Below are 24,210 nucleotides of genomic sequence, written 5' to 3'. Positions count from 1 at the left end.
CACATCTCCATTTACTCTTGTGGTATTTCATCATTTTGGCTATCCTCTTACCTCTTTGACTAATCTTTCTCTGACCTCTCATCTCATCTTCAACTCTTCAAATATACCCCAAGGTTTTCCCTCAGCTCTTCTCTTTCTAAATTTGCTTTTTGGAAAAACTCCTCATCTCTCATGGTCTGGGATTATTTCTATATACATGAGTCCAATTTAGAATTCTCTCTTGAGCTTCCCTACCTCATCTCTGAATGCCTTCTGGACAGTTTCAGTTGGATAGCTCACAGATATCTCCCTTCATCATGTCCAGAAGTGAATTTATTTACTTCTCTTTTGCCTATAATATATATCCCCCTTCTTGAGGAATAGTCCATCCATACATTGTCCAGGTCACCTATTCAATCATTAACATCCAAAATAATTTTCCATTCTTTACAAACACTTCAACTTTTTCTCCTGAACTGCTATAACACTTATATTCTCTATAAATGCTGTCTATCAGTGCTGTCTCAGAATGTTCTGCAATGATGGAAATGTCCAATATAGTACTCACTGGCAACATGTTACTATTGGGCAGTTCAAATGTCCTTAATTTGTTTAACTGAGGAACCAAATTTTTCATTTCAGTTAATTTAAATTTAAATTGCCACATTAGTCTAGTGGTTACTGTGTTTAACAGCAGTAGAATACTTTTTTCTTAATGCCATTCTGGAACATGAAGTCCAGAATAGGGCTCAAGAGCACAGGCTCTTGAAGCAGACCACCTGGGTTTGAATCCCAGCCCTATCATTAACTAGCAATGTGACCTTGGACAAGACATTTAATACTTCTGTGCCTCTACCCCTTCATGTATCAAATAGCGGCACTAATAGCACCTACCTGGAAGGGTTGTTGTGGGAGTTACTTGAATTAGCTTGTAAAATAGGTGCTTAGGCAAAGTAAGCACTAAGAAATATCAGCCATCATTCAGTATTATCATTTTTAAAATCATTCATTTATATGAATTTTGTCTCATCTACTAGATCCTACTTCACATTCTTAGTGAGGATAGAGATTGTCTTTTCTTTTTTAATTTCTCCCCAGTGCTTGCACATTATTATGCTGCCCAAAGAGGAAGTCAATAAATATTGATTGCATGCAATGTGTAAATGAGAGAGTTAAAATCCCATTAAAATGAACTGGAAATGACAAGTCAATTTCCTTATTTATAATTTGTGAAAAGATTAAATTCTGTAAGTCTTGTTTTCATAATTAAGAGTAGCCATGCATTTATATTAGTCCCATTAGACTTGGGACAACAAAATTAGAAGACATTCATGAGTGAAAGAATAGTGTAAAATAAAACTTTTCTCTTTTTTCCCTTCAATTCAGTTATGAATTCCTCTCCAATGCGTGCTAAATCCAAAATGTTAGTAATTACTGAGTACATACACTAAGCTCCTTAGTTTCACCCAGTACTTGAAATTAAACAATTACATTATCACCTTTATCATCTCTATTTTTAGTAGGCTCTTAGATGTGAAATGAGCTAAAACAGGCAATTGTTTCTAAGAGTTTTGTTTTTTTTTGTTTTTTTTTTTAACAAATAGTTTATTGTCAAATTAGTTTCTACATAACACTCAGTGCTCATCCCCAAAGTGCCCTCCTCCATGCCCATCCCCCCCTCCCCCCCACATCCATCAGTCCTCAGTTTTTGTCAGCATTCAAGAGTCTCTCATGGTTTGCCTCTCTCCCTTTCCCCCACCATTTCCCCCCTTCTTCTCCCCCTTGTTCCTCCGTCAAGTTCCTCCTAATCCTCCTATACGTGCAAACATATGATATTTGTCCTTCTCTGAAAAGAGTATATTGATGGATCTACGTGGATTCTGGGGATACCCTTTTTCTGGTTTCAATAATATAGAACCTGTAACTGCAATATAAAAGTTGCTACAGAAGAAAGCGTTCCAAGCTATCTAGGTACGGGTTTTATCAGATTTAATCATTCTTGCTAGAGGGAAGAACTGTTCACTTTATTACAACAATAGTAAAAACAATTTACATGTCTATGACAACTTTTCTTAAGATTATCATTTACAAATGCCTTTTACTTATGTTGTCATTCTAGAAATGCATTCTTCTCAAAGATGAAAGATAGAGACCTACCAGCCCAAGACCCAGTAACGAGTAATAAAAGCAAGGTAACTTTCACCTCCACATGCCCCATTCTTCAACAACAACACAATTCAGGCCAGCCTGGCTTTATAGGAGTCAATTAGTACCAGACTCATTCTAGTAAAATCAGTCACACTATAACACAACCTACAAACCTGTAGGCTAGCTAAAACAGGTTTTATTTACCTATATTCTGTAGAAGATAAACTAAGGCACAGAGAGTAAATGAATTAATCTAAGGTCACACTTGAGGAAGCAAAGGGCAATATGGGAACTCACCCAGGAAGTAGGAATTTAAATCTAAGTTTCTTTTCAATGTTACGTTTGCTCACATAAAGGGATTTAGAAAAGTCCAAAAGGAAATTCTGTCTGGAACTTGCTATTGGCAAGTTGCCAACTGAACTCATTATCTAGTATTTGCTTTTCTCCTATATCCAAGAATTTGGGAACACTGCAGACTGAAATGACACACACAAGTCTCCTCTGACTTCAACTTCACAGAAATGCCATAAAAATATTTTTATAAAATAAAGATGACAAGCTCAAGAAAAAAAAAGGGAAATCCTGAGATGCTAGAAATGAAGAACTTAAAATCAGAATGAGAAGTGAGAGCTGACCCAGATTCAGAGATAGCTTCAGGGGCTGGTCCCTGGAGTTTTAGTGTCCATCCAGGAATAGAGATTTGTTTTCTGGCTTTTTTTTTTTTTTTAATGTTTATTTATTTTTGAGAGAGAAAGAAAGAGAGAGGCTGAGAGAGGCAGAGAAAGAGGGAGACAAAGAATCTGAAGCAGACTCTATGCTGTCAGTGCAGAGCCTGATAAGAGTCTCGATCTCACAAACCGTCAGATCATGACCCAAGCTGAAGTTGGATGCTTAACTGACTGAGCTAGCCAGGTACTGGCTTTTTTGGCTTTTCTGGCTTTTAGGACAGAATATATATGGGTGAGTGACAAAGACCAGACTACAGTTCCCTTCATGAAATCTGGACCCTTGATTGAGCTGCCCAGTCAGTGAAAGAGAGTAGGAAGTACTATCCACTGGCTCAGGAAAGTAGGAAAAACTTTCTGACAGGGACCTCAGGTAGGGGTAGTACAGAAGAGATAGGGGGTCCACAAAAAATGAAAACCAGACGCCTGTACTATAATCGGAAATTTGGAGAATATATATTATCTAGGTGGCATGGAGACTCCTAGCTGTAAAATTATAAGTACCATTGAAATCCCTAGGGGCCTGGCAGCAACAGAAATGAAAAAGTACTGTACTTTCACAACACAGCACACAGAATTTCCACAAGGAAGAGGGGAAAAAAATATCCTACTGAAGATGTAATCATCTTCAAAGAATTATAAACCATACAAAGATATACATTTTCATGAGGTATAGTCAGCAACCACAGCAAGTCGAATATCTATCACCCACTCAGAAAAAAATGAAAAAATCCAAAAGAAACCACAAAATACTATGTTAATAAAAATAAAAAGTAAAACCATAATGAAAGGTCAGGATATTTTTAAACATTTTGATATTTGAAAAGGAACCAAAAGGACTATCTAGAAATAAAAAAATTATAGTTACTAAGATGAAAAACTTGGTGAATATATTAAAAAGCAGATTAGACATAGTTGAAGAGATTCTTTTTTTAAAAATAATTTTAATATTTATTCATTTTCTGAGAGAGAGATGTAGACAGAGTGCGAGTGGGGGAGGGGCAGAGAGAGAGGGAGACACAGAATTGGAAGCAGGCTCCAGGGTCTGAGATGTCAACACAGAGCCTTACGCAGGGCTCAAACTCAAGAATTTGAGATCATGACCTGAGCTGAAGTCGGATGCTTAACCGATTGAGCCACCCATGCTCCCCAAGAGATTCTTAATTAACTGGAAGGCAGATATGAGTACATGATCCAGAATACACAAAGGAGAAAAAAAGAATAGAAAACCTGGAAGTACAATGAAAAGATACAGAGAACAAAAATCTAACAGAAGTTCAAAAGGGGAAGATAGAGGGAATGAGGGAAGGCAATAGGTAGTGGCTAAAATTTTTGAAAAATAAAGATAGACAGGAGAGGCACAACCTCTGACAAAATGACTAAAAATGAACCCATATCTAGACATAAATTAGTAGAACTACAGAACATCAAAAACAATCTTTTAAAAGCAACTATAGAGAAGAAATTACCTTAAAAAAGAATAATAATTAGGCTGATAAAAGATTTCCAATTAGTACCAATATAAGTCATAGTCTGTGGGACAACAACTTCAAAGAACTGAAGGAAAATAACTGTCAATTGAGCTAATTACCATTCCTTCCCAATTTTTTTTCTTTAAAAAAATTTTTTTTAATGTTTTTATTTATTTCTGAGAGACAGACAGCATGAGCAGGGGAGGGTCAGAGAGAGAGGGAGATACAGAATCCTAAACAGGCTCCAGGCTTTGAGCTAGCTGTCAGCACAGAGCCTGACGCAGGGCTCAAACCCATGAACCGTGAGATCATGACCTGAGCCGAAGTCAGACACTTAACCGACTGAGCCACCCAGGCGCCCCCGCCCCGCCATTTCTTTCTTAAGCCAATGGAGAGATGTATGCCAGCAGAAGAGACACCTGGACAGGACTAGCTGGGATTAGCAAAGACCAGCAATATATGGAAAGATAGTTAATTTGGTGGAATCTGTACACAAGTTTCCTAACTGTGAGGTGGAAGAGAAGATCTAGACATAAGACTCTAGAAGCTTTTGACTTTACATTTTTATTTCTAGCCAAAAGTTGTCAGTCTTAGTGCCAAAGGATTAAATAGAATTATTTATGGAGCATGTTAAGTGAACTCTGGGTATATAACATAGTAATTAACCCTGAAGTCTCTGGATTAAGACGATTTAGACAGATTGAGATCAGGTGCACCCAGGGTGGTATGACCATAGACTTCATTAAGACCAGGATCTAATCTTAACTCTTTATTTTGCACTGAGTAAATTTGATCAAGGTACTTTACTTCTCCATGCCTTAGTTTCTGCAGTTATGTCTCAGTTTAAAAAAAGATTAAATAAGAAAAGACATACAAAGCCTTTGGCATAGTATCTAGTGCAGAGTAGGTAGTTAATATAAAGCCTAGCTATTAGTATTAGTTTTGACTACAGCACTGTAATTTGATCATGTAGTTTGAAGGACTGATCTTTAATATGACTAAAGAAAAACTAAAATATCAGAAACACATACTCTGACATCTACTGAGCAGCCCACAGTCCACGATGGATTTCCCAGTACTTGATTTTGGCACAGAAGATGAACCAGTGAAGATTTCCCAACACCTGTAAAAGATTTAAGAACTCTAGTCATGTAAGAGACATGCTGAAATATCTAAAAGTAAGACTGACCATATGCAGTAATAATGATAGGTAAGGTACAGTTGGCTAAAGGGTGGTCGTACCATACCAACCATTTAATAAGCTTTATGATAAAGAGAAGATGGTTAAAACAGTGGTTCTCTCAAATTGTGCTTGAATATTGTGACAGGGATTCACCATTTCACAATTCTGTATTTAGACACTCTAGTTCTCCCATATAGTGATTTGTAAAAGGCAGCCAATAACTTGGCTCAGACTTGACCCTTTGGAAAAAGAGAACTACTCTATTCCCTCTTCTACATCATGGTCCTTTACCTTAAGGCAGCACTTTATTTTCTTGTAGACCCTTTGGGTTCAAGGTAACATAGTTATTAATGCTAGAATTAGCATTTGGAGATCTAGATGAAGAGGAAAGAGAATGAGTTCTTCTGTATACCTGTATGTAGAGTCTCTCATTCAATTAACAGCATTTGGGGATGCCATTGTAACACACATAGTTGGTGAATCTTTATGTAACACTAGTTGTATCAAAAATGCAGACCATCTCTTTGTGTGCATTACTGTGTATGGACCTATTATGTTTATTTTTTATTATAAAAAGTTATATTTACAGACAATCTGGAATGAAATTTAAAGAAGCAAAAATAGCCTGAAGAGCACTATAAGCAATGTAGGTTTCTTTAATACCATTAGCAGGGGTTTTCTAAAAGTAGGTTGTTATTGTGTATATATGGTGAACTTAAAACAATACACGCCTTTGCTTACACAGCTGGTTTGGTCTGAAATATCCTCCCCATTCTCCCCATTCATTTCCCCTCCCCCATTGGCCTGGTAAATTAATCTTTCAAGACTCTTTCTAGTTATAAAGTCTTTTTGAACTACACAGTGGTAGAACTAAGCACACTATCCACCATCCTCTGGGTCTCCTCTGTACCCTGTACATTTTTCTACAAAGCACTTAAAACACATTATTACATTTCTTTGTTTACAGTTTTTATTCATTCAGTTTAAGTTCTTTGAGGGTTGGGACTAGGTTTTACACATTGTTTTTATCTCCAGTCTCCAGAACAGGGCCTTTATTTAGTGGTTAAAATTTTCCATGTTATTACAGAATCTTCATGAACATTTAAAAATATATATTTATTTATTTTTGAGAGAGCACAAGTGCAGGGAGAGGGGAACAGAGGATCCGAAGTACGCTCTGCGCTGACAGGCTGCTAGCCAGCCAGATGTGGGACTTGAACTCACGAACCTGAAATCACAACTTGAGCTGAAGTCAGATGTTCAACTGACTGAGCCACCCAGGTGTCCCTTCATAAACATTTTCAATATCTCCATAGTAGTTCAGAGAGTAGACATAACAATTTACTTATCCATTCCCTCATTATTAGATATTCAGAGTATTTTGAACTTTTCATTATGCTAAGAAAAGACTTGTTTAAATTTTTGTTTCAAATTAAAAATGATTTCCTTATTATATCTTTCCAGAAGTGAAATGAACATTTAAAGTTCTTGATATGTTGAGAACTTTCATCTGGCTACTCTGCCACCAGCCATACATATAAGCCTGCAAATCCTGTTGCACCTCAACAGTACATATATTGTTGCTTTTTCATCTATGTTTGAGAAGAGAAAAAAATGACATCTTGCTTTGGTCTGCATTTCTTTACCTTCCGGTAAAGATATCCATTACAATCTCCTTTGTTAATTAGTTGTCTTTCCTCTCTTATGAAATTATCTGTTGATGTTCTCTGCCCTTTTATCTAATGGGTTTTAGGGTTATCAATTTACAAAACCTCTTTTTATATTAGCTGTCTTGTGCAGTTGAATCAAATATTTTCCCAGGTTTCCCTTTAATTCTTTTTATTTTTTTCAATGCAGACATTTTAGATTTTTGAGTACTCAAATTTGGCTCTGTCTTTGTATTTCACTGCACTGCATCTGGTATCTGTGACCTTTAGGGCATATTGTTTGTTTCTGTGTTTGCATGTAGGTTGTCTATGTTGGAGACATTTATCTACTTAGTTATCAGCCTGATGCAAAGCTTAAGCTTCTAGTTAAGTTTAGCTGTGTCAGTAAACATCTCTATGCAGTTAATATTGTATAGCTCTCCAAGAATTAACTGTTTTGGGTGATAAGAGTTGACTAACCCTGGATAGACTGCCAACAGTAAGAACTATTGAAGTGCCATGAAAATTGGCTAACTATTAACTTCTTTAAGAATTTAGGGAGGTACTAATTCTATGCTTTTACCATTAGAATCGAATTAGATCAGAAGAATGCCCTTGATTTGCTTGGGAGAAAAAGTGCAATATAATTAAATAAATGCCAATTCCAAATACAGTTGTTGGTAATGTGTTAAGCTTATCCCTTATCTCTGAAAGAACAAAGAGGAAAAAATGTATGTGTGTTATTGGTGAGACTTGCAGGATTTCTTACTAAATTATCAACTATCTCTAGGGGATATAAAACAAATCTCTAAATTTCCAGTGATTCTTTCATATATTTGTGAAATCCTCAACATTTCACAGGAGATATAAGCCTTTATTCAAAAATACAAAGGCTGATGAAACGTAAAAAGCATATCCTTACCTGACTGTTAGTAAATCAGTATTAAAAGGGAATTGACAAAAAGGCAATAACCCATTTTACACACATAGCCTAATATCCATGAATGTGTTACAAGATCAATCAAGTAGGCATGACTGTGTCTTCTGTTTTACAACCAGACTATCAGGAAAAAGAAAAGCTTACTAATTGCCTGATCATTTTTCCATATTTAATGCAGCAGCCAATTCAACCGTGTTATGTAATGCACTGATTTCACAGTTACAGCCTCGGCACTTACTGTAGTGCCTGCTGTGTAGCAGGTACTTAAGTATTTTTGTGAAAAACAAAAAAATGGACTAATTCCAACAATATGGAACACGAAGTGTTGGTTAGATGCGATAGAAAAGCGAATTAAAAATGAGAGAGAAAGCCTACTTTATACATCACGAACCGTGTTAGCTCTAGATTTGTCTCAAATTCTACTTGGTGATACTCTTGACAAGTCCCGTTAGAACATCATTACTGAGTGACTTCATTAACTTCAGCACCACTTCAAGCTAAAGAACTGGAGTTGATAAATTGGATTATATTAATAGAATTTCATAATGCAACTTCCTTAAGGGAATATTAAATAATGCTATTTATAAAACATTCTGGAATACAAATAATCTTCAGGTAATGTGGAAATGTTCTTAACTTCCTCCTTTCCACCACAACTGTATACAGTCTGTAAGGCTAGTTTTCAAAGTGTTTGGGGGGTATCCTCTTCATGGTTTATCCTCCATGCATCCTGCATAATGTCTTTGCTCACAAGCACACAATCAGAGATAAACTCCAGAAAGTTCATCTATGAAATGCAAGGTTAGTATTTATTCCAAGTTCTTAAGAAGCACAGGGCTGGAAGTTATGGTAAGAAAGATAAGGGCAGTAAGGTGACAGGGGGAAATGCAGACTTCAATTCTAGTTCTCAAAAGTCAAACGTGCCAAAAGAAGAATTTTAATTCTTAATGCTTAATTCTTAATGCTTAAATAGAGCTCAGCATTAAATCCTAGCAGTTTCATAATATGGCCTTATCTTAATTGCTCTATTTCTTACAACCTAGTACATAATAGGTTTTCAATTAGGATTAAAGAGAACAAAGAAATCAAGAAGCCCAGCTGAGAGTAAAACAAGGCTAAAACAGGACTACCACCCAATATTTCATTTCATAACATGGATTCATGTTTATGTGTGTAGACTCTGGGTTCAAACAGGTTCTGTCATTTACATCTCTCTTCTTCACTTTTCTCATCTGTAAAATGGGTTTAATACGGCTGATCTCACAGGTTAAATGAGTTAATATATGTAAAGCAGTTGGAACAGTCCTTCTTCTTAGTGCATGTCTGAATTCCGTAATGAACAAAATCTCTTGAAGGTACGATCCCAGGATCTGTATCTTTCGCATAGCGCCCAGTACAATACTCAATGTCTGCATATCTCTTAAAACAAAGGAATCGACAATACAGGTAGGATGCGGTCGCCCGGGAGACCAGCTTGGAAAGCTGCGAGGGCGGAGAAAGGTCGGGGCTCCGCGCCCCCCACCTGCAACGCCACCTTCGTCAGATAGAGCAAAGTCCTCTGGGAAGTGTAGTTTTTAGACCTTGAAAGGGCTTTCAACCACGGTCAGAGCCAGTTCGCTGGAGAAGCGGGGGAGTAGGAAGGAAGAGGTTATCAGAAAACTCAGAAGTGTCGGGAACCCTAGAGGTGGATTGAGCCGCTCACCTGAGTCTCCCAATACGAGTACCTTCACCCGATCCAGGGACGCCATCTTGCCACAGCCCGGAGTTAACGCCTGTTCCGGGATGGTAGGCCAACCAGAGCTGGGTATGGAAGAGAGAGCCTTCAATTTCATTGGCTAATCAGGGGTGTCACTGTCTTGATCGGAGACCTCACTGTGCTGATTGGCCAGTACGGTTAAAAGTTGTGGGTGGGTTCCAAAGCTGGTCGCAGGAATAAGGAGTTGTCTTTGTCGCACAAGTGGCGTGCCTCGTTTAAGCCGGTAGTTGAGGCGCTGAGGGAAGCTGTAGTGGGAGTGTTCGAGGATTCGTTTTGGTAAACCTTGCTCCCTGTTTCTTGTTCTCGATTCCCTTGTCCGGCGTCGCATTTCAGGGTTTCTCCCCCTTTTCTCTCCTTTCTCCTTAGCTACCCGCATCCCCTTAGCTATTCCCTTGACGTGGTCCTCCAAAGAACCATTGACCCCGGAGCGGCCCGTGTGCGACCTCGGGTAGGACGGGCTTGGCTGCGCCGAGTGTGACCCCAGCACTCACCTGGCACAGTCCGAGGGAATTTAGGGGTTCGGGGGCTCTCTGGGGAGGAGTGAACATTACAGAACCGAGCTCAGAACCGAGCTCGTGGAGGGCAGCTGGTTGCAGGTTTTGCGGTGATATGCCGCTTTATCTACGAAGGTATGGAAAGTGCCATGAAACATGGTAACTGAAGAAAACACAAACGTATAGGATCCAAGTTCTTCTAGAACCGGAATAGTGGTACGCTGAAATAATCTAACTCGATTCCCACAACCGCTCCTTTCTCCTTTGTTTTACATCCTGTAGCATAATCTTTTAAAACAGAGAGTTTCAATCCTGTCACCGCCTGCTTAAAGTCATTTGAAGTTTAAGGAGAGGATTTTCAGTAGCCTTTTTCTACTCTGGAAAGAGCAGTGGAGGAAGTGATTTGGGGGAAGCTGGCAAGGTGGGCATTTTGAACACGTGCTTAGGAGACTTCCTGGAAGTTTTATGAAAGTGCTTGACTATCTGTGATGGGGTCTAGAAAGTGGTGAACAAGATTAAGGCCCTGGTCTCAGAGACAGACTTGAACAAAGTACAAATCTACTCACTGCAAAGAGGAAACGGGAAGCGCTGTGTGTGGAAGGGGAACATTTAAGCTACTAAGGGGGATCTGTTGGAAGGTCTCCCTGAGAAATGTCATTTTATATGTGAAAGATGGTTAGGAGAAGGGAGTTTGAGTTTAGCTTTGTGGGCAGAATGAACAGCATGTGCAAAGGCCTGGAAGTGGAGAAAGCATGTGTGCCTTATGGAATTGGGAGAATGCCAGTGTGGCTGGGGATGAGGCTGACAGGGGTAAATTGTACAGAGAACGGATGCATTTCAACTTTGTTTCTCCAACTCTGTGCCTGGTGCCTGACTAAATGTTTGTATGATGAGAATACATTGTTCAAAGAAAGCCAGATTGCTCTTGGGGGTCTGGACTGAGTTAGGGAGGTAGGTGAGGCTGGGAGGCGACTGATGGACTGGGAGGCTAAAAAGAAGAAACAGGTGCTGAAAGGTCGCACATTCAAAAGTCTCCAGAGGCCCACCAAGCTCCTTCCCTGTTTAAAACCATCAACTGTTCTTCAGCTTCAGGTTATTGTTTCCCTGTGGTAACATGGTCTCATTTTTTTTCCTCAGATACTTCCAACTTTGAAGCTCAAAATTGAAATTTATGTGAAATTTCATGATTTTTAAATGTTGACAACTAACTCGGAAAATGTTCAAACCGTTCTTTGGGTCAAACAGTGTGACAGAGGTTGCCAGTTTGAGACCTCTGACTTAGTAACATAGTAAGTCCAAAGACTGTGTAGGAGATACAGCAAAAGTGGGAAGTAGAAGTGATAGAGGAGAGAACAAAATGGTCAGGAAGGATGATTTTAGAATGTAGAGATTTTGCATAAGCTGGAAGAGCGTGGCTTCTTTCCTGAGCCCCAGTTTCATTTATTCAGTTACCTCCTGGACTTCTTCACAGAATATTCTGTGGTATGTCCTCAAAGACAAGCATCTAAAAGTGAATGCCTCGTTTCTTCCAAACCTGTACCTCTTTCAGGTGTTAATTCATTTTTCATAGTAGTAGTAGTGTTCTCTTCCTAGCTATACTGGCTCAAAACAAATAGCTATATGTCATTATTTAATAATATTGAGTGTTATTGTTTAATGGGTGCAAGTGTTTCAGTTTTTTACAAAATGCAAAGAGCTATGGAGATGGGTGGTGGTGATAGCTGTACAACAGTATAATTATATTTAATACCACTGAACTGTATACTTAAAAATGGTTAATTGCTAAATTTTGTGCTAATTGTATTTTACTACAATAAAAATGTTATTTTAAAAACCCATAGCTATTTAAAATTTTCATACTCTGTAAACTCATTTCCAATAAATTATCAGATTCCTTTAATTTTGTTTTTGTAGTAAGTTTCATTCATCCTGACCTCTCTTCCTTAGTTTAGGTTTGGTTACCATGGCTCCTAATAGTTCTGCAGTGGCTCCGTCTTCAGTACTTCTGGCCATTTCTCATACTGTTACAAGAGTCACTTTTCTAAATAGAGGGTCTTATTATCAATGCCTGTATTTAATGATATTTTCTGTTTCCAGCCCTGAAAGCAGAATACTTTCCATGAATTATCTCATGTAATCCATACATCAAATCTATGAGGAGGGTGCTGTCAGTCACTTTTATATATGAGGAAACTGAGAACTTTCTAAGGACACAGGCTAGGAAATGATGGAACTGGGATTCAAAACCCTAAACTATTGTACTGCAGGGTCCCTCATATCACTCCCTGCTTAAATCTGTAGGGCTTACTAAGGTGTTTCAGGCAAAGGAAACAGGCGAAATGATAATGTGCACTGTTAGGACATGTAATAGCCACCCACCAAATTTGTCAGGAACAGTGGTCAAAGACTTTCTGTGTTTTGGAATCACAGAATAAATAACATTATGCCTAACCTGGCTTTCCCAGACCAGCTGAAACAAAATATCTGGGAATGGGGCCCAGGATGGGCATTTTTAAATGCTCCCCAGACGATTCTGCTTTACATCCAGGGTTGAGAATCATTGGTCTAGAATATGGAGTGTATGGAGTGGGAGGTCAGGGAGGGCAATAGAACAGTAGGACATAATATTGGAAAAGTCACTTATCTTGACATTTGTCTGCCATTTTTGGTCTGTTGGATGCTTCAGACGCTATATGTTCTGCCAACTGTTGAGCATGTAAAGCAAAGCAAAAAAATGAGTCAAATTGGAAAGGAGAACAAAATGCATCTGGTAGTATGCTATGTTAGATACTACTTTGGTGTTCAACTCAGCTACTTGCTCAGCATCCTTACGCCTTGGGATGACAGGAATGGTCTAGGACTAGAGTAGGTTTAGATCTAGGTCCTGCTTTGTCTTTTATATATAGTCATGTCCTGCCTGATTATTTACAGCCTGAAATATTATAACTGACTTTCCTTTTATCTTTCCTTTATTACACATATAGCATTATATTTCCCCCCCAAAACATGTGTATAGATTGGTTGTTTAGGAATATCTTGATGATATCATACTGTGGATATAAAAATATTTCTTCTAAAAAGTATTAAATCTGATTGTGTTGCTAACCACGGATTATAAATAAAAGGTTCAATAGAAACTACTATTAATAAAAGAATATAATTCTCTATTGAAATAGTTCAGTAGTCTCTGTTAGAAACTTCCCTATAGTGTAGGGAAATGTAACTTGACGTAGTCTGTGTGGATAGCCTGGCTGTCACATACCAATTTAATGATCAAATCAACATGGGAGCTATCCTTATCAACAGTTGCTTCCTAATACACCTATTGCTTCACATTCTCATTTGTTCACCACAATAACCTCACTGAGGTAATTAATATTATCCTTAGTTCTCAGAGAGTAAAGTGTGGCTTAGAGTTGTTTTAAGGAATTTGCTCAGGATCACATAGCTACTAAAACTCAGGCTAACTGAATTCCAACGTCCAGGCTTTTTAACAGCCACATGAAAGTCTACCCATGCCAGTTTGGGCTTGTGGAAGATAGCCTTCTGGGTCATGATGAAAACTAGGTACGGTTAGCTTCTGCTTTGTCCTGCAAGAAGGGATCCAGTATTTAAAGATATCTTGAGCTTTCTTTTTTTTCCTTTTCCTTTTTCTTTCTTTCTTTCTTTCTTTCTTTCTTTCTTTCTTTCTTTCTTTCTTCTTTCTTTCTTTCTTTCTTTCTTTCTTTCTTTCTTTTAGGACTATTTATTTAATTGGTCATCAGATTTAACTTTGCAAGGTTGGTAAAGCTATCCAGATCTAAGTGTTCATTTCTTTTAGATTTATAACAGTAATTTTGCCAAACACCCATCTGGTCATGACTTATGTGTTTATTAGTTTATTGTAATTTTATTGTGAGAGCATGACCATGTAAAATCTCCCAGAATAGATTTTGGTAGGAAAATTTTATTCCAGAAAAGAAATAGAGACACTTCAAGGATATGCTAACTGATAGTTTTTCAGGGGTTTTCCAGCATTCCCAAAGATCTATAGTATTGAGTAGTGAGGCTTCGTTTATCTTTTTTGTTTCTCTTTCTGAAATAAAGTGGGCTTGATATAATATATCATTGCTATAAGTAATAAGTTACTTTTTAGAAACAAGCACAGTAGATCATGAATTTTAACATTTAAGGCATATGTAAAGCTTTTAAAGTATAATCTGTGTACTTTAGAGGAAAATTTTGTTTTCTGTTCAATGCTTAGGTATTAGAAGTCTTAAAACATTGTCTTGAGTACCTTCGTGACACTTCAAAGGGTGGTAGCTGCCAGCTCCCCATTGGGTTGATAATTCTAGATTTAAAATGATTACTATGTCCTTCTAATCCCTTTTTTTTTCTGAATTTAGTTTATTTAAAGTTGAAGTTTACTGCTAAAGATGGCAGATCCAGATGTCCTCACCGAGGTTCCTGCAGCATTGAAGAGGTTAGCCAAGTACGTGATCCGGGGGTTTTATGGCATTGAGCATGCTTTGGCCTTGGACATCTTGATCCGGAACCCCTGTGTGAAAGAGGAGGATATGCTGGAGCTGCTCAAGTTTGATCGGAAGCAACTTCGATCAGTTTTGAATAATTTAAAGGGAGATAAGTTCATCAAATGCAGAATGAGGGTAGAGACTGCTGCAGATGGGAAAACCACTCGCCATAACTACTACTTTATTAATTATCGTACTCTTGTTAATGTGGTAAAATACAAATTGGACCACATGAGGAGGAGGATTGAAACTGATGAGAGAGATTCCACCAACCGGGCTTCCTTCAAATGTCCTGTCTGTAGTAGTACTTTTACGGACTTAGAAGCTAATCAGCTCTTTGATCCCATGACAGGTGAGATTTTTTCCAATTTATGAATCTTATAAGTAACTTTAAAAAATAAAATATGTATTTCTTAAACTGGTTTATCTAATTTTTTTAAAAAGCTTATTTATTTTGAGAGAGAGTGAGAGTGCATGCAAATTGGGGAGGGGTAGAGAGAGAGGGAGAGAGAGAATTCCAACAGGCTCCGCACTGAGAGTGTGGAGCCCAATGTGGAGCTCAATTCCATGAACCGTGAGATGACCTGAGCCGAAATCAAGAGTCAGATGCTTAACCAACTCAGCCACCCAGGCGTCCCTGGTTTGTTTAATTTTTAAATCGATCAGGCATATCATTATAAAATTGAATGGATTCATAAGTCCATTATGGTCATTCTTAGTCTTACTTGTTTGACTTACTTTCTTGTTCATACTACTTTTAGAAGCTTTTGCAAAGCCTTTTTCATTCACAAGGAAGTGTTCTCTACCACTCATGGCCCTCCTACCTCTGCTCCCACCCTCACCCCCTTTTTGCAGCTGCAGCCTAATCTGAAGGGTTGGCTTCTCTACCACTTTGAAGCCGTTTGGACATCTTTGACTTCTCTGTTGAACATTTATTTGAATGCCTGCTTGTATGAGTCACTGCTAGAAAGTTATAATACAATGTTTCTAAATGCTTTGTTAATGGAAGTACAAAGTGCTATCAGGAGTATGTAACTAGGGCATCTAATCTACATTTGGGGAAGGCCTCTGAAAGAAGTACTGACTGAGACCTAAAAGATAAGGCTTAGCTAGATGATATAAGAGGGGCACATTTTTGCAGGTTTACAAGTGGATAGATATTTAGTCTCTTAGCCATTTATTAGTGGCAGAGAATTGTCAGCATGATCTGGAATTTGCTTCATCCAAGTAAATGCTTTAGTTTTAATGATTTTTTTCTTATCAACATAGGATTGTAAAACGTGCATTTTCTAAAAGTACAGTATGCCTAGTGTTAACATCAGAAACTTAAAAAAAATTTTTTAATGTTTATTTTTGAGAGAGAGATACCACAACCAGGGGAGGGGCAGAGAGAGAGAGAAAGAGAGAGAGAGAATATCTGAAACAAGCTCCAGGCTCTGAGCTGTCAGCACAGAGTCCAGTGTGGGCCTTGAACTCTTGAATGGTGAGATCATGACCTGAGCCAAAGTCAGACACTTGACCGACTTAGCCACTCAGGCTCCCCAACATCAGAAACTTTAAAGTGCTGGGATGTATAGTTATTTTGTCTTGTCATTTGTAATCTGGAAAAGAGACTATAATTTTGCTAATTATTTGGTGGATTAATTTTGTATTATTTTCTAGAGGTTAAAGTCTATAAAGAGAGCTTGTGTTGGTAAGTTAGATTGTCGCCTTGTTATGGCAGAACTCAGGAGTATAGGGTATTTTTAGTTCATAGATCTGCTTTTTAAAAAGCTATCTGTGGACACCTGGGTGGTTCAGTCAGTTAGGCGTCCAACTTCTGCTCAGGTCATGATCTCACGGTTTGTGGGTTCGAGCCCCGTGTCGGGCTCTGTGCAGACAGCTAGCTCAGAGCCTGGAGCCTGTTTCAGATTCTGTATCTCCCTCTCTCTCTGACCCTCCCCTGTTCACACTGTCTCTCTCTCTCAGAAATAAATAAAACATTAAAAAAATTTTAAAAACTATCTGAAAAATGTAATTTAAACTTTCACACATGAAATGTTCTGTTGCAAAAAAAATAAAGGTTTATGTAGGTTTAATTTTCTAATTTTTGTATATGTTATCTGTTTAAGAGAATTTTGCAATTATTTTTTAATGGGAAATAATCCAAATTTCAACTAAGATTATTAACCTATAGAATTAGAAATAGCCTGTGACTTTTCTTATTTATTGTGAAGCAGTCATTTTAGATGAAAAATAATTTAAAGAAGCCACGTTTGTATTAAATGTTTAATTTGTCAGAGCCTGCTTACCTTGAAAGGGCTTAACTAGGAAGAGATCTTGGTTGTAAGAAAATTTTAACCATCCTGAATAAGAATTGTGTAAGTGTGCTATAGAGGAATGTTATAGAATATATCTGGAACTCTTTCAGAATGGACTAGAAAATTCTCATCACTTTGGCCACTCTCTCCAACATTTCTTAAAGGAACACTGGGCTTTGGTTTTGTGATTCTCTGAAGATATTGGTGTTACAGTGGTTGTCATTGTCACTCTTGACTACAGTGGTGTGTGTAATCCAGTCCCTCAGAGAGGGTAATCTAAAGTAATGTGCTTCTACATTTACTCATAGGATTCTTACTTAATTTCATGAGACTTTCTAAAAGGAAGTATTTCCACTACTTATAAACCAGTTTTTGGAGATTGATCCATAATGCTCTTTGTATTTCACTTAGGTTAGTGTCTGAATGAAACTAGTTGTCATCGATAGTTGGGCTGTGTAGGAGATACCCTAACATGAAAACGTAGTCAGGATTGTTTGAATCAAAGATATTGAGTCACTGATCAGCCAACACTAATAGTCAACTCAATTGTCATTTATATTCTTATAGTGAAGCTATCTTGAAGGTATCATGATTGAAAATTCTTAGTCATAGGGAAACTTCATTCTGAAAATATACCTGCTTTTTTATTATAATTTGGCTTTTCATGTGTACTTTTCCTTTAAGGAGAGAATGTGTTGATTGGGTGATATTAGGCCCCAGTTTCCGTGTCCGTTCTAGTGTTTTGTTTTTTCACTATTGATGCCTTGACATCATCCCTTGGTGGTTATACATTCCCTTTAGAAACCTTGGTCTTTTTCTCTCTGCTCCCTTACTCTGTTTTATTCATGCCCCACTCCCGTTTTAAAGAAGATGGGAAATAAACATTTGGTATGTGTATCAGAGAAGAAAGAGAGTGAACTTTTTCTGCTGTAATATTTATGCTGTCTTTAAATTGATAGAATTATAGTTTTCATTCTAAGTCTAGTCTTGTACAAATCTATTCTGTTTCTTCCTGGTTGTTATTGGAGATTGATGATATTTCTGACTCTGCCCTCATGGGGGCATCTGATGGGCATTTATCTCCATTTCCATCTCAACAATTATTAGGTTGAACTGTGGTTTATATCAGAAATTAGGGAGCATTCAGGAAATAGATTTGAAGCTTTGTAGACTTCATTGTTTCCGTGAAAAAAGTTTTTAACTCAAGTGTATGGGCAGCTCTCTGCCACTGGGCAAAGGATAATGACTCCTCGATGAGCATCCAGAAGTTCTGGGCTCAGGAAATTCTGAGTTCAGCAAGAATTGTTTTGCCATTGTTAATTCACATAGGCTAGTGATCCTTCTACTTCGGTTTGTAGCCTTTCCTTACCCCATTTCTCTTTTCCCTAAAGATTCTGGATTCTTTCCATACTTTCCATTCAGACTTTGCCATTGGTGTTCTTGGGTTGAACTCTCTCCAAATGTTTGATGCTTGGTATGTGTGAGACCTCTGTCCCCAGTTCCTTGTACAGAGCTCCTAAAACTCTTGTAATTTCCTAAATGATAAAGCACAAATAGCATATTTTATTCTAATATTTGACTTTTGACCCCCATTTCTGACAGAGGGCTCCTGAAACCCTTGTGATTTCCTGGGTTATAAGAATGTCTTTTGTTCTAGTGAGGTCACTCTGGGTGGGTCCTGGATGGCTCCTGGATGAGGGCTGCTCCCAGACCAGGCTTGGAATTTAGTCCCCCCACCCCCCATCCCCAATTCTCTTGGGGGAAGGGCAGAAAATGGAGTTAATGAGTGATCATCCCTACATGAGGAAGCCTTCATAAAAATCCCAATAGTATGGGATTCAGGGAGCTTTCAGGTTAGTGAACATGTGGAGGTGCAGGAAGAGTGGTGCACTCAGAGAGGTTAGGGAAGCCCTGTACCCTTTCCTGAAAGTTGGCCCTACACATCTTTTCCATCTGGATAATTCTTCTGTATCCTTTATCATATCCTTTAATAAACTGGTAAACATAAGTAAGTATATCCCTGAATTCTGTATGCTGCTCTAGCAAATTAGCTGAATCCAAGTAGGAGCTGGTTCATTGGAACCTTCTATCTATATAGCTTGTTGGTAAGAAACACCCATGATAACTTGGGCTTGTGACTGGCATCTGAAATTGGGGCGAGGGGACAGTCTAGTAGGCCTAAGTCCTCAGCCTGTGGGATCTGATGTTATCTCCAGGTGGCCATAACTGAGTTGATTGTTAGGACATCCAGCTGATGTCACTGGGAATTACTTGGGGTAAAATCTCCACACATTTGGTGATGAAAAGTGTCAGAAGTGAAGTGCTATATGTAACTAGTAAAGGAGACACAGGGAAGAACTGAGCTTTTTGCTGCATGGAAGGAAAAAAGGCCAAGGCTTTTCCATTACAGTAGGTATAGATACTTTATTTCGTTAAAATGGAATGGCTTAGCCTTTGCCCACTAGTCTCTGGTTTCAGAAATTTAATCAGGCAAAATCAGGTGTTTTACTGAAGTATGGGACTTACAGGTAATCAAAACAAAGACCATATGACTGTCATGAAATCCTTCAAATTAGCAAAATAGCATCTTCTAGATTTAGCAAGCTTCGTGGCCATGTAGATAGACTTAGCATTCCCGTTTATACTTTAGTCTCAACTACGGGTGATTTAGCTAATGGCACTTGTTTTTTAAGTTTACTTATTTATTTTGAGAGAGAAAGGGTGCACGCTCATGCACAGTGGAGGGGCACAGAGTGAGGGAGACAGAGAATCCTAAGCAGGCTCCTCACCCATCAGTGTAGAGCCTGATGCAGGGCTCCATCTCACAAACTGTGAGCCAAAATCAAGAGTCATATGCTTAACCAACTGTGCCACCCAGGCACCTCAGTTAATGGCCCTTCCAAGTTAAATTCAGCAGCAAGTTTCCCCCAAAAGGAAGGGGAAGATTGTATTCTCCTTTAAGGTTAGATGATATGGAAGTAGTTTTATATTTTTCATTTAAAAATTATGCAGTCATAATGCCAGAGAAAATTTTGAGGAGAAAACAACTTACAAACCACTATCCTTTTGCATATTACCTATAATTATAATCATAGCCAAGAATAGTTTGTGATCTCTTGGTTCCTTAATGTACCAAACTCTCCTATTTCTATCTAGTGTTTAAAATATGTTTTAATAGGTGTGATGTTCCCCCCCCTCATTTTCCTTTCCACCCATTTTGGGCACTTGGATTTTTTCTATATTTTGTTAGTATGGATATGATGCTTTGAACACGTTTATGTATATACCATTTTATGTTTAAGTTTTTCCTTGAGAAGAATTCTCAGTAGTGGGAATAGTGAGTGCAACTATCATTTTTATACTTCTTTTTTAAAAAAGTATTTTTAACGTTTATTTATTTTTGAGAGAGAGAGAGCACGAGTGGGGGAGGGGCAGAGAGAGAAGGGGAGACACAGAATTGGAAGCAGGCTCCAGGCTCTGAGCTGTCAGCACAGAGCCTGGCTGGAGCTCGAACCCACAAACCCACTAACCGTGAGACCTGAGTGGAAATCAGAGGCGGATGCTTAACTGACTAAGCCACCCAGGAGCCACTAGTTTTTGTATTTCTTTAAACGCATATGTGGCACTGTAGTTTTGTTGGGGGCCTGGAGGAGACGAATTTTTTTAAAAAATTTAATGTTTATTTAATTTTGAGAGAGAGACAGAGAACAAACAGTCAGGGGAGGGACAGAGAGAGAGAGAGGGGCAGAGGATCCAAAGCAGGCTCTGTTGAAGGCAGACAGCCTGAAGGAAGGGCACTGTTAGGTGCCCCAAGGAAATAAATTGTTAAGTGTTTGAATTACAAATAATTTGGAAGCCCCTATTACTGAATTTACCTAAAAACTGAAAATCACATTTTAAATAAACTTTTAAATAAGTTAAATTAAAAAAAGAATCTTATAGCTATGTATTTAATAAGTTTTTAGAAATAGGAATTTAGAGATTATTTTTTCTAGTTCAATGAATCAAATGATGTGTGTGGGTACACTTACACATGCCTGTGTTGTACTCTGGGGTTTGGAGGATCTTATGACGTAATGAATCTGGGGCTGTATAGATTTCTAGGATGTTTTAGATTGAATATCAGGAAAGAATATTTAGCTTGTTTTACTGAGTGTTATGTGGAAACTAATTTGACAATAAACTATTTGTAAAAAAATAAAAAATAAAAAATAAAATAAAATAAAATTCTCATGCCCGAAAAAAAAAAAAAAGAATATTTAGCTTGTTTTGTGTGGTTCCATGAAAACAGAGACAGATTTTAGGATTAGTATGAAAGAAATCTTTAATAACTAACCATAAAGGAAAATGTATCTAGTAAACAACTCTTAAAAACAGCTACAATGTTCCACTGGTTCTGAGTCACTTGGAATATCAAGTAAACTCTATATCTACTACTTGGGATCTTCATATTATAAATTTGGGGTTAAATCATGAGTCCTTTTTGCCTTGTGACTGCAGGTAAAGCTTTTTGGTTTATAAGCAGATCAGTTTATTGATCCCCATATCATTAAAATTCTTCAATTTCCTTAACCTAATATTTTTTCAACTGTTATGGTCCTGTATTCCTGAGACTCCTAAAGATTCGTTAATGATGTTTACATTCATACAGCAGGCTACTTTTCCTGTCCTTATCTCTTTCTACTTAGGACAGGAGATGTCTTACAAGCAGTATTTTCGATTCCTGAAATGCTAATAACACAACCCCACACACACACACACACACACACACACACACAAATATTTCTAGGATTATTTTACTCATTTGCTGATTTGGAATCTTGCCCAGGATAGGTTCAGTAGAAAATCATACTGGAAAGCTCTGAAGTGTGGATTTGTTTTGGGTGGGGGGAGGTGATTATTAAAGTAAGTTAAAAAATAAAAGCAACTTACAGAAAGTTACAGAAAGATAGTAAAGGAACAAGTGTCTTCCCTCTTTTACACTTCCCACTTCTTCAAAACCTTTAGGTCTGATTTAAAAAAAAATTGTGTTGCTTTGATCATGAGGATTTGAGGGCTTTTTATTTTTTTTTAAATAAAACTTTTTGTGAGTTTTATCCTTTTTGTATTTTGATGCTGATTACATGGAAACTAATTTGTGAAAAGTTGCATTTTAGTTTGGTGCTGGCATATAATATCCTGTTGATTATGGTCTTTGAAAGAGTCGGATCAAAACCACAGATTTTTTGCCTGCTCATTGCATGTTAAGATGGATTTGATTTAGGCCTGATTTAGAGAATTTATTGCAGGCTTTAGTACTTATGTAAGTACTACAATTTGTTGTTTTTCCCCCCAGGCATTGTATATTTTTTACCCTTCATAGCGAGTTCCAGAATCTGAGAATGTTGTATGATTATACCAAATCTAGAAGTGTCCATTTAAGGAAGGAAAGAAGCCAGTTTCATTGATAAGTTGAGTTATAGAATGTGGGGTTTTACTGTGTACATCACAAATATATTTGAGATCTTCTGACTTAAAAAATTTGTTAAAGCCACTTTTGTTTCTTTTACCTGCAAAGGAATGAGTATTTTACAGTGTTCATACGTGTTCTGTGGTAAATTGTTAAAGGATAGTTTTTTAAGTACCATTTTATTATAGGTGAAATAATTTTAGGGAATATATAACCCTGTTCTTGTCATGTCTATTACTATTTTATAATAGCAGTTCCTTTTTCCACACATTTCCCCTTGCTCAATTACACTGAAGAAATTTGCTTTATGAAAGAAAGTTTAGAAATTAGAATAAAAGGTGACTTTTGAAACTAGCATTTTGATACATATGCCTTTGAATATTTTGAGTTATAAAACTTATAACAAAGGACTTGATGATGCTTTCAAAGAATAACCCAAGAGTGTGTGACTTTTGGATACTAGTTAAGAGAGAGTTGAGTGCTTTGGAGGATTAAAAATAACATGTTTCGGGGCGCCTGGGTGGCTTAGTCGGTTAAGCGTCCGACTTTCGCTTAGGTCATGATCTCGCGGTTCGTGGGTTCGAGCCCCGCGTCGGGCTCTGTGCTGACTGCCAGCTCAGAGCCTGGAGCCTGTTTCAGTCTGTGACTCCCTCTCTCTCTGACCCTCCCCTGCTCACACTGTCTCTCTCTCTCCTAGAAATAAATAAAACATTAAAAAAAAAATTAAAAAAAAAAATAACATGTTTCTTTTCTTCTAAACACACATAAGTAATACATTAAACATATTAAGGACTCAAATAGTAGACAAATATGTCAAATAAAATGGCAAATCTAGGTTTTCCACTCTGTGCTCTACCATTCAACCCAGTCGTCACTCTCATCACCTGTCACTATGTTAATAACTATTGTTTTGTGGTTATCCTTCCATTTCTTCTCCCTCACACCCCCAGCCGCTTTGAAGTCTAAGTGGTTTTTTTAAGTGATTATTAATTATATTGTTGTTTTAACAGCTTATGGTTATTAAATATTGGTCAACTTCTGACAGTATTGTTAGGGTTTTTTAGGATACTTACTACGTTGGGTCCTTCTGCATAATTGCTGTGTTCAGTTGCGATGTCATTTTCAGAAGTTTTGTTTCCTTTCTTTAAGCAATGACTATTAAATAGTAAAACAACAATGGATTAGGGTTACAGAGTCTTGAGTTCTAGTCTTGGATTATGTTAGTAATTATTACCTTGGGTGAATCCTATAATCATTCTAGGCCTTTTTTAGCATGTATAAAATGATAAGTTCAGTCTTTTCTATACTGTATATGGTTTCTCTCAACTCTTAATTTCAGAGCACCCTTTGGTTTGGAGAATAGTTGATATTTCAAAAGAGATTTTTTTTTAATGTTTATTTATTTTTGAGAGAGAGGGAGACTGAGTGCAGAGAGAGTGGGAGACACAGAATCCGAAGCAGACTTCAGACTCTAAGCTGTCAGCACGGAGCTGGATGCGGGGCTCAAACGCATGGACTGTGAGATGATGACCTGAACCAAAGTTGGACACTCAGTCGACAGAGCCACCCAGGTGCCCTGAAGAGTTGACATTAAAGTATATAGAGGC

General features: G+C 37.7%; 2 protein-coding genes across 4 annotated transcripts in view; one reads left to right on the top strand and one right to left on the bottom strand.

Annotated features, from left to right (window-relative positions):
* Positions 1-9,868, bottom strand: part of RABL3 (RAB, member of RAS oncogene family like 3) — a 35,669-nt gene extending 25,801 nt beyond the window's left edge. For both annotated transcript variants that reach the window (XM_039248908.1, XM_039248909.1), the window contains exons 1-2: positions 9,796-9,868; positions 5,356-5,447 (exon numbers count right to left, since the gene is read on the bottom strand). In XM_039248908.1, the coding sequence (XP_039104839.1) occupies positions 5,356-5,447; positions 9,796-9,841 (138 nt within the window). In that variant the 5' untranslated portion in view covers positions 9,842-9,868. The remainder of the gene's footprint in view (positions 1-5,355; positions 5,448-9,795) is intronic.
* Positions 9,869-10,039: 171 nt separating this feature from the next.
* The window catches only part of GTF2E1 (general transcription factor IIE subunit 1), a 34,708-nt gene continuing 20,537 nt past the window's right edge, over positions 10,040-24,210 (top strand). The window contains exons 1-2 of one of the 2 annotated variants that reach the window (XM_039248893.1): positions 10,040-10,125; positions 14,740-15,206. In XM_039248893.1, the coding sequence (XP_039104824.1) occupies positions 14,759-15,206 (448 nt within the window). In that variant the 5' untranslated portion in view covers positions 10,040-10,125; positions 14,740-14,758. The other variant, XM_039248894.1, reaches the window with a different exon arrangement.

This window comes from Hyaena hyaena, unplaced genomic scaffold, assembly GCF_003009895.1.
Source record: "Hyaena hyaena isolate Hyena2069 unplaced genomic scaffold, ASM300989v1 scaffold_321, whole genome shotgun sequence".
Classification (NCBI taxonomy): domain Eukaryota; kingdom Metazoa; phylum Chordata; class Mammalia; order Carnivora; family Hyaenidae; genus Hyaena; species Hyaena hyaena.
This window is presented reverse-complemented; position numbering and strand designations above follow the sequence as displayed.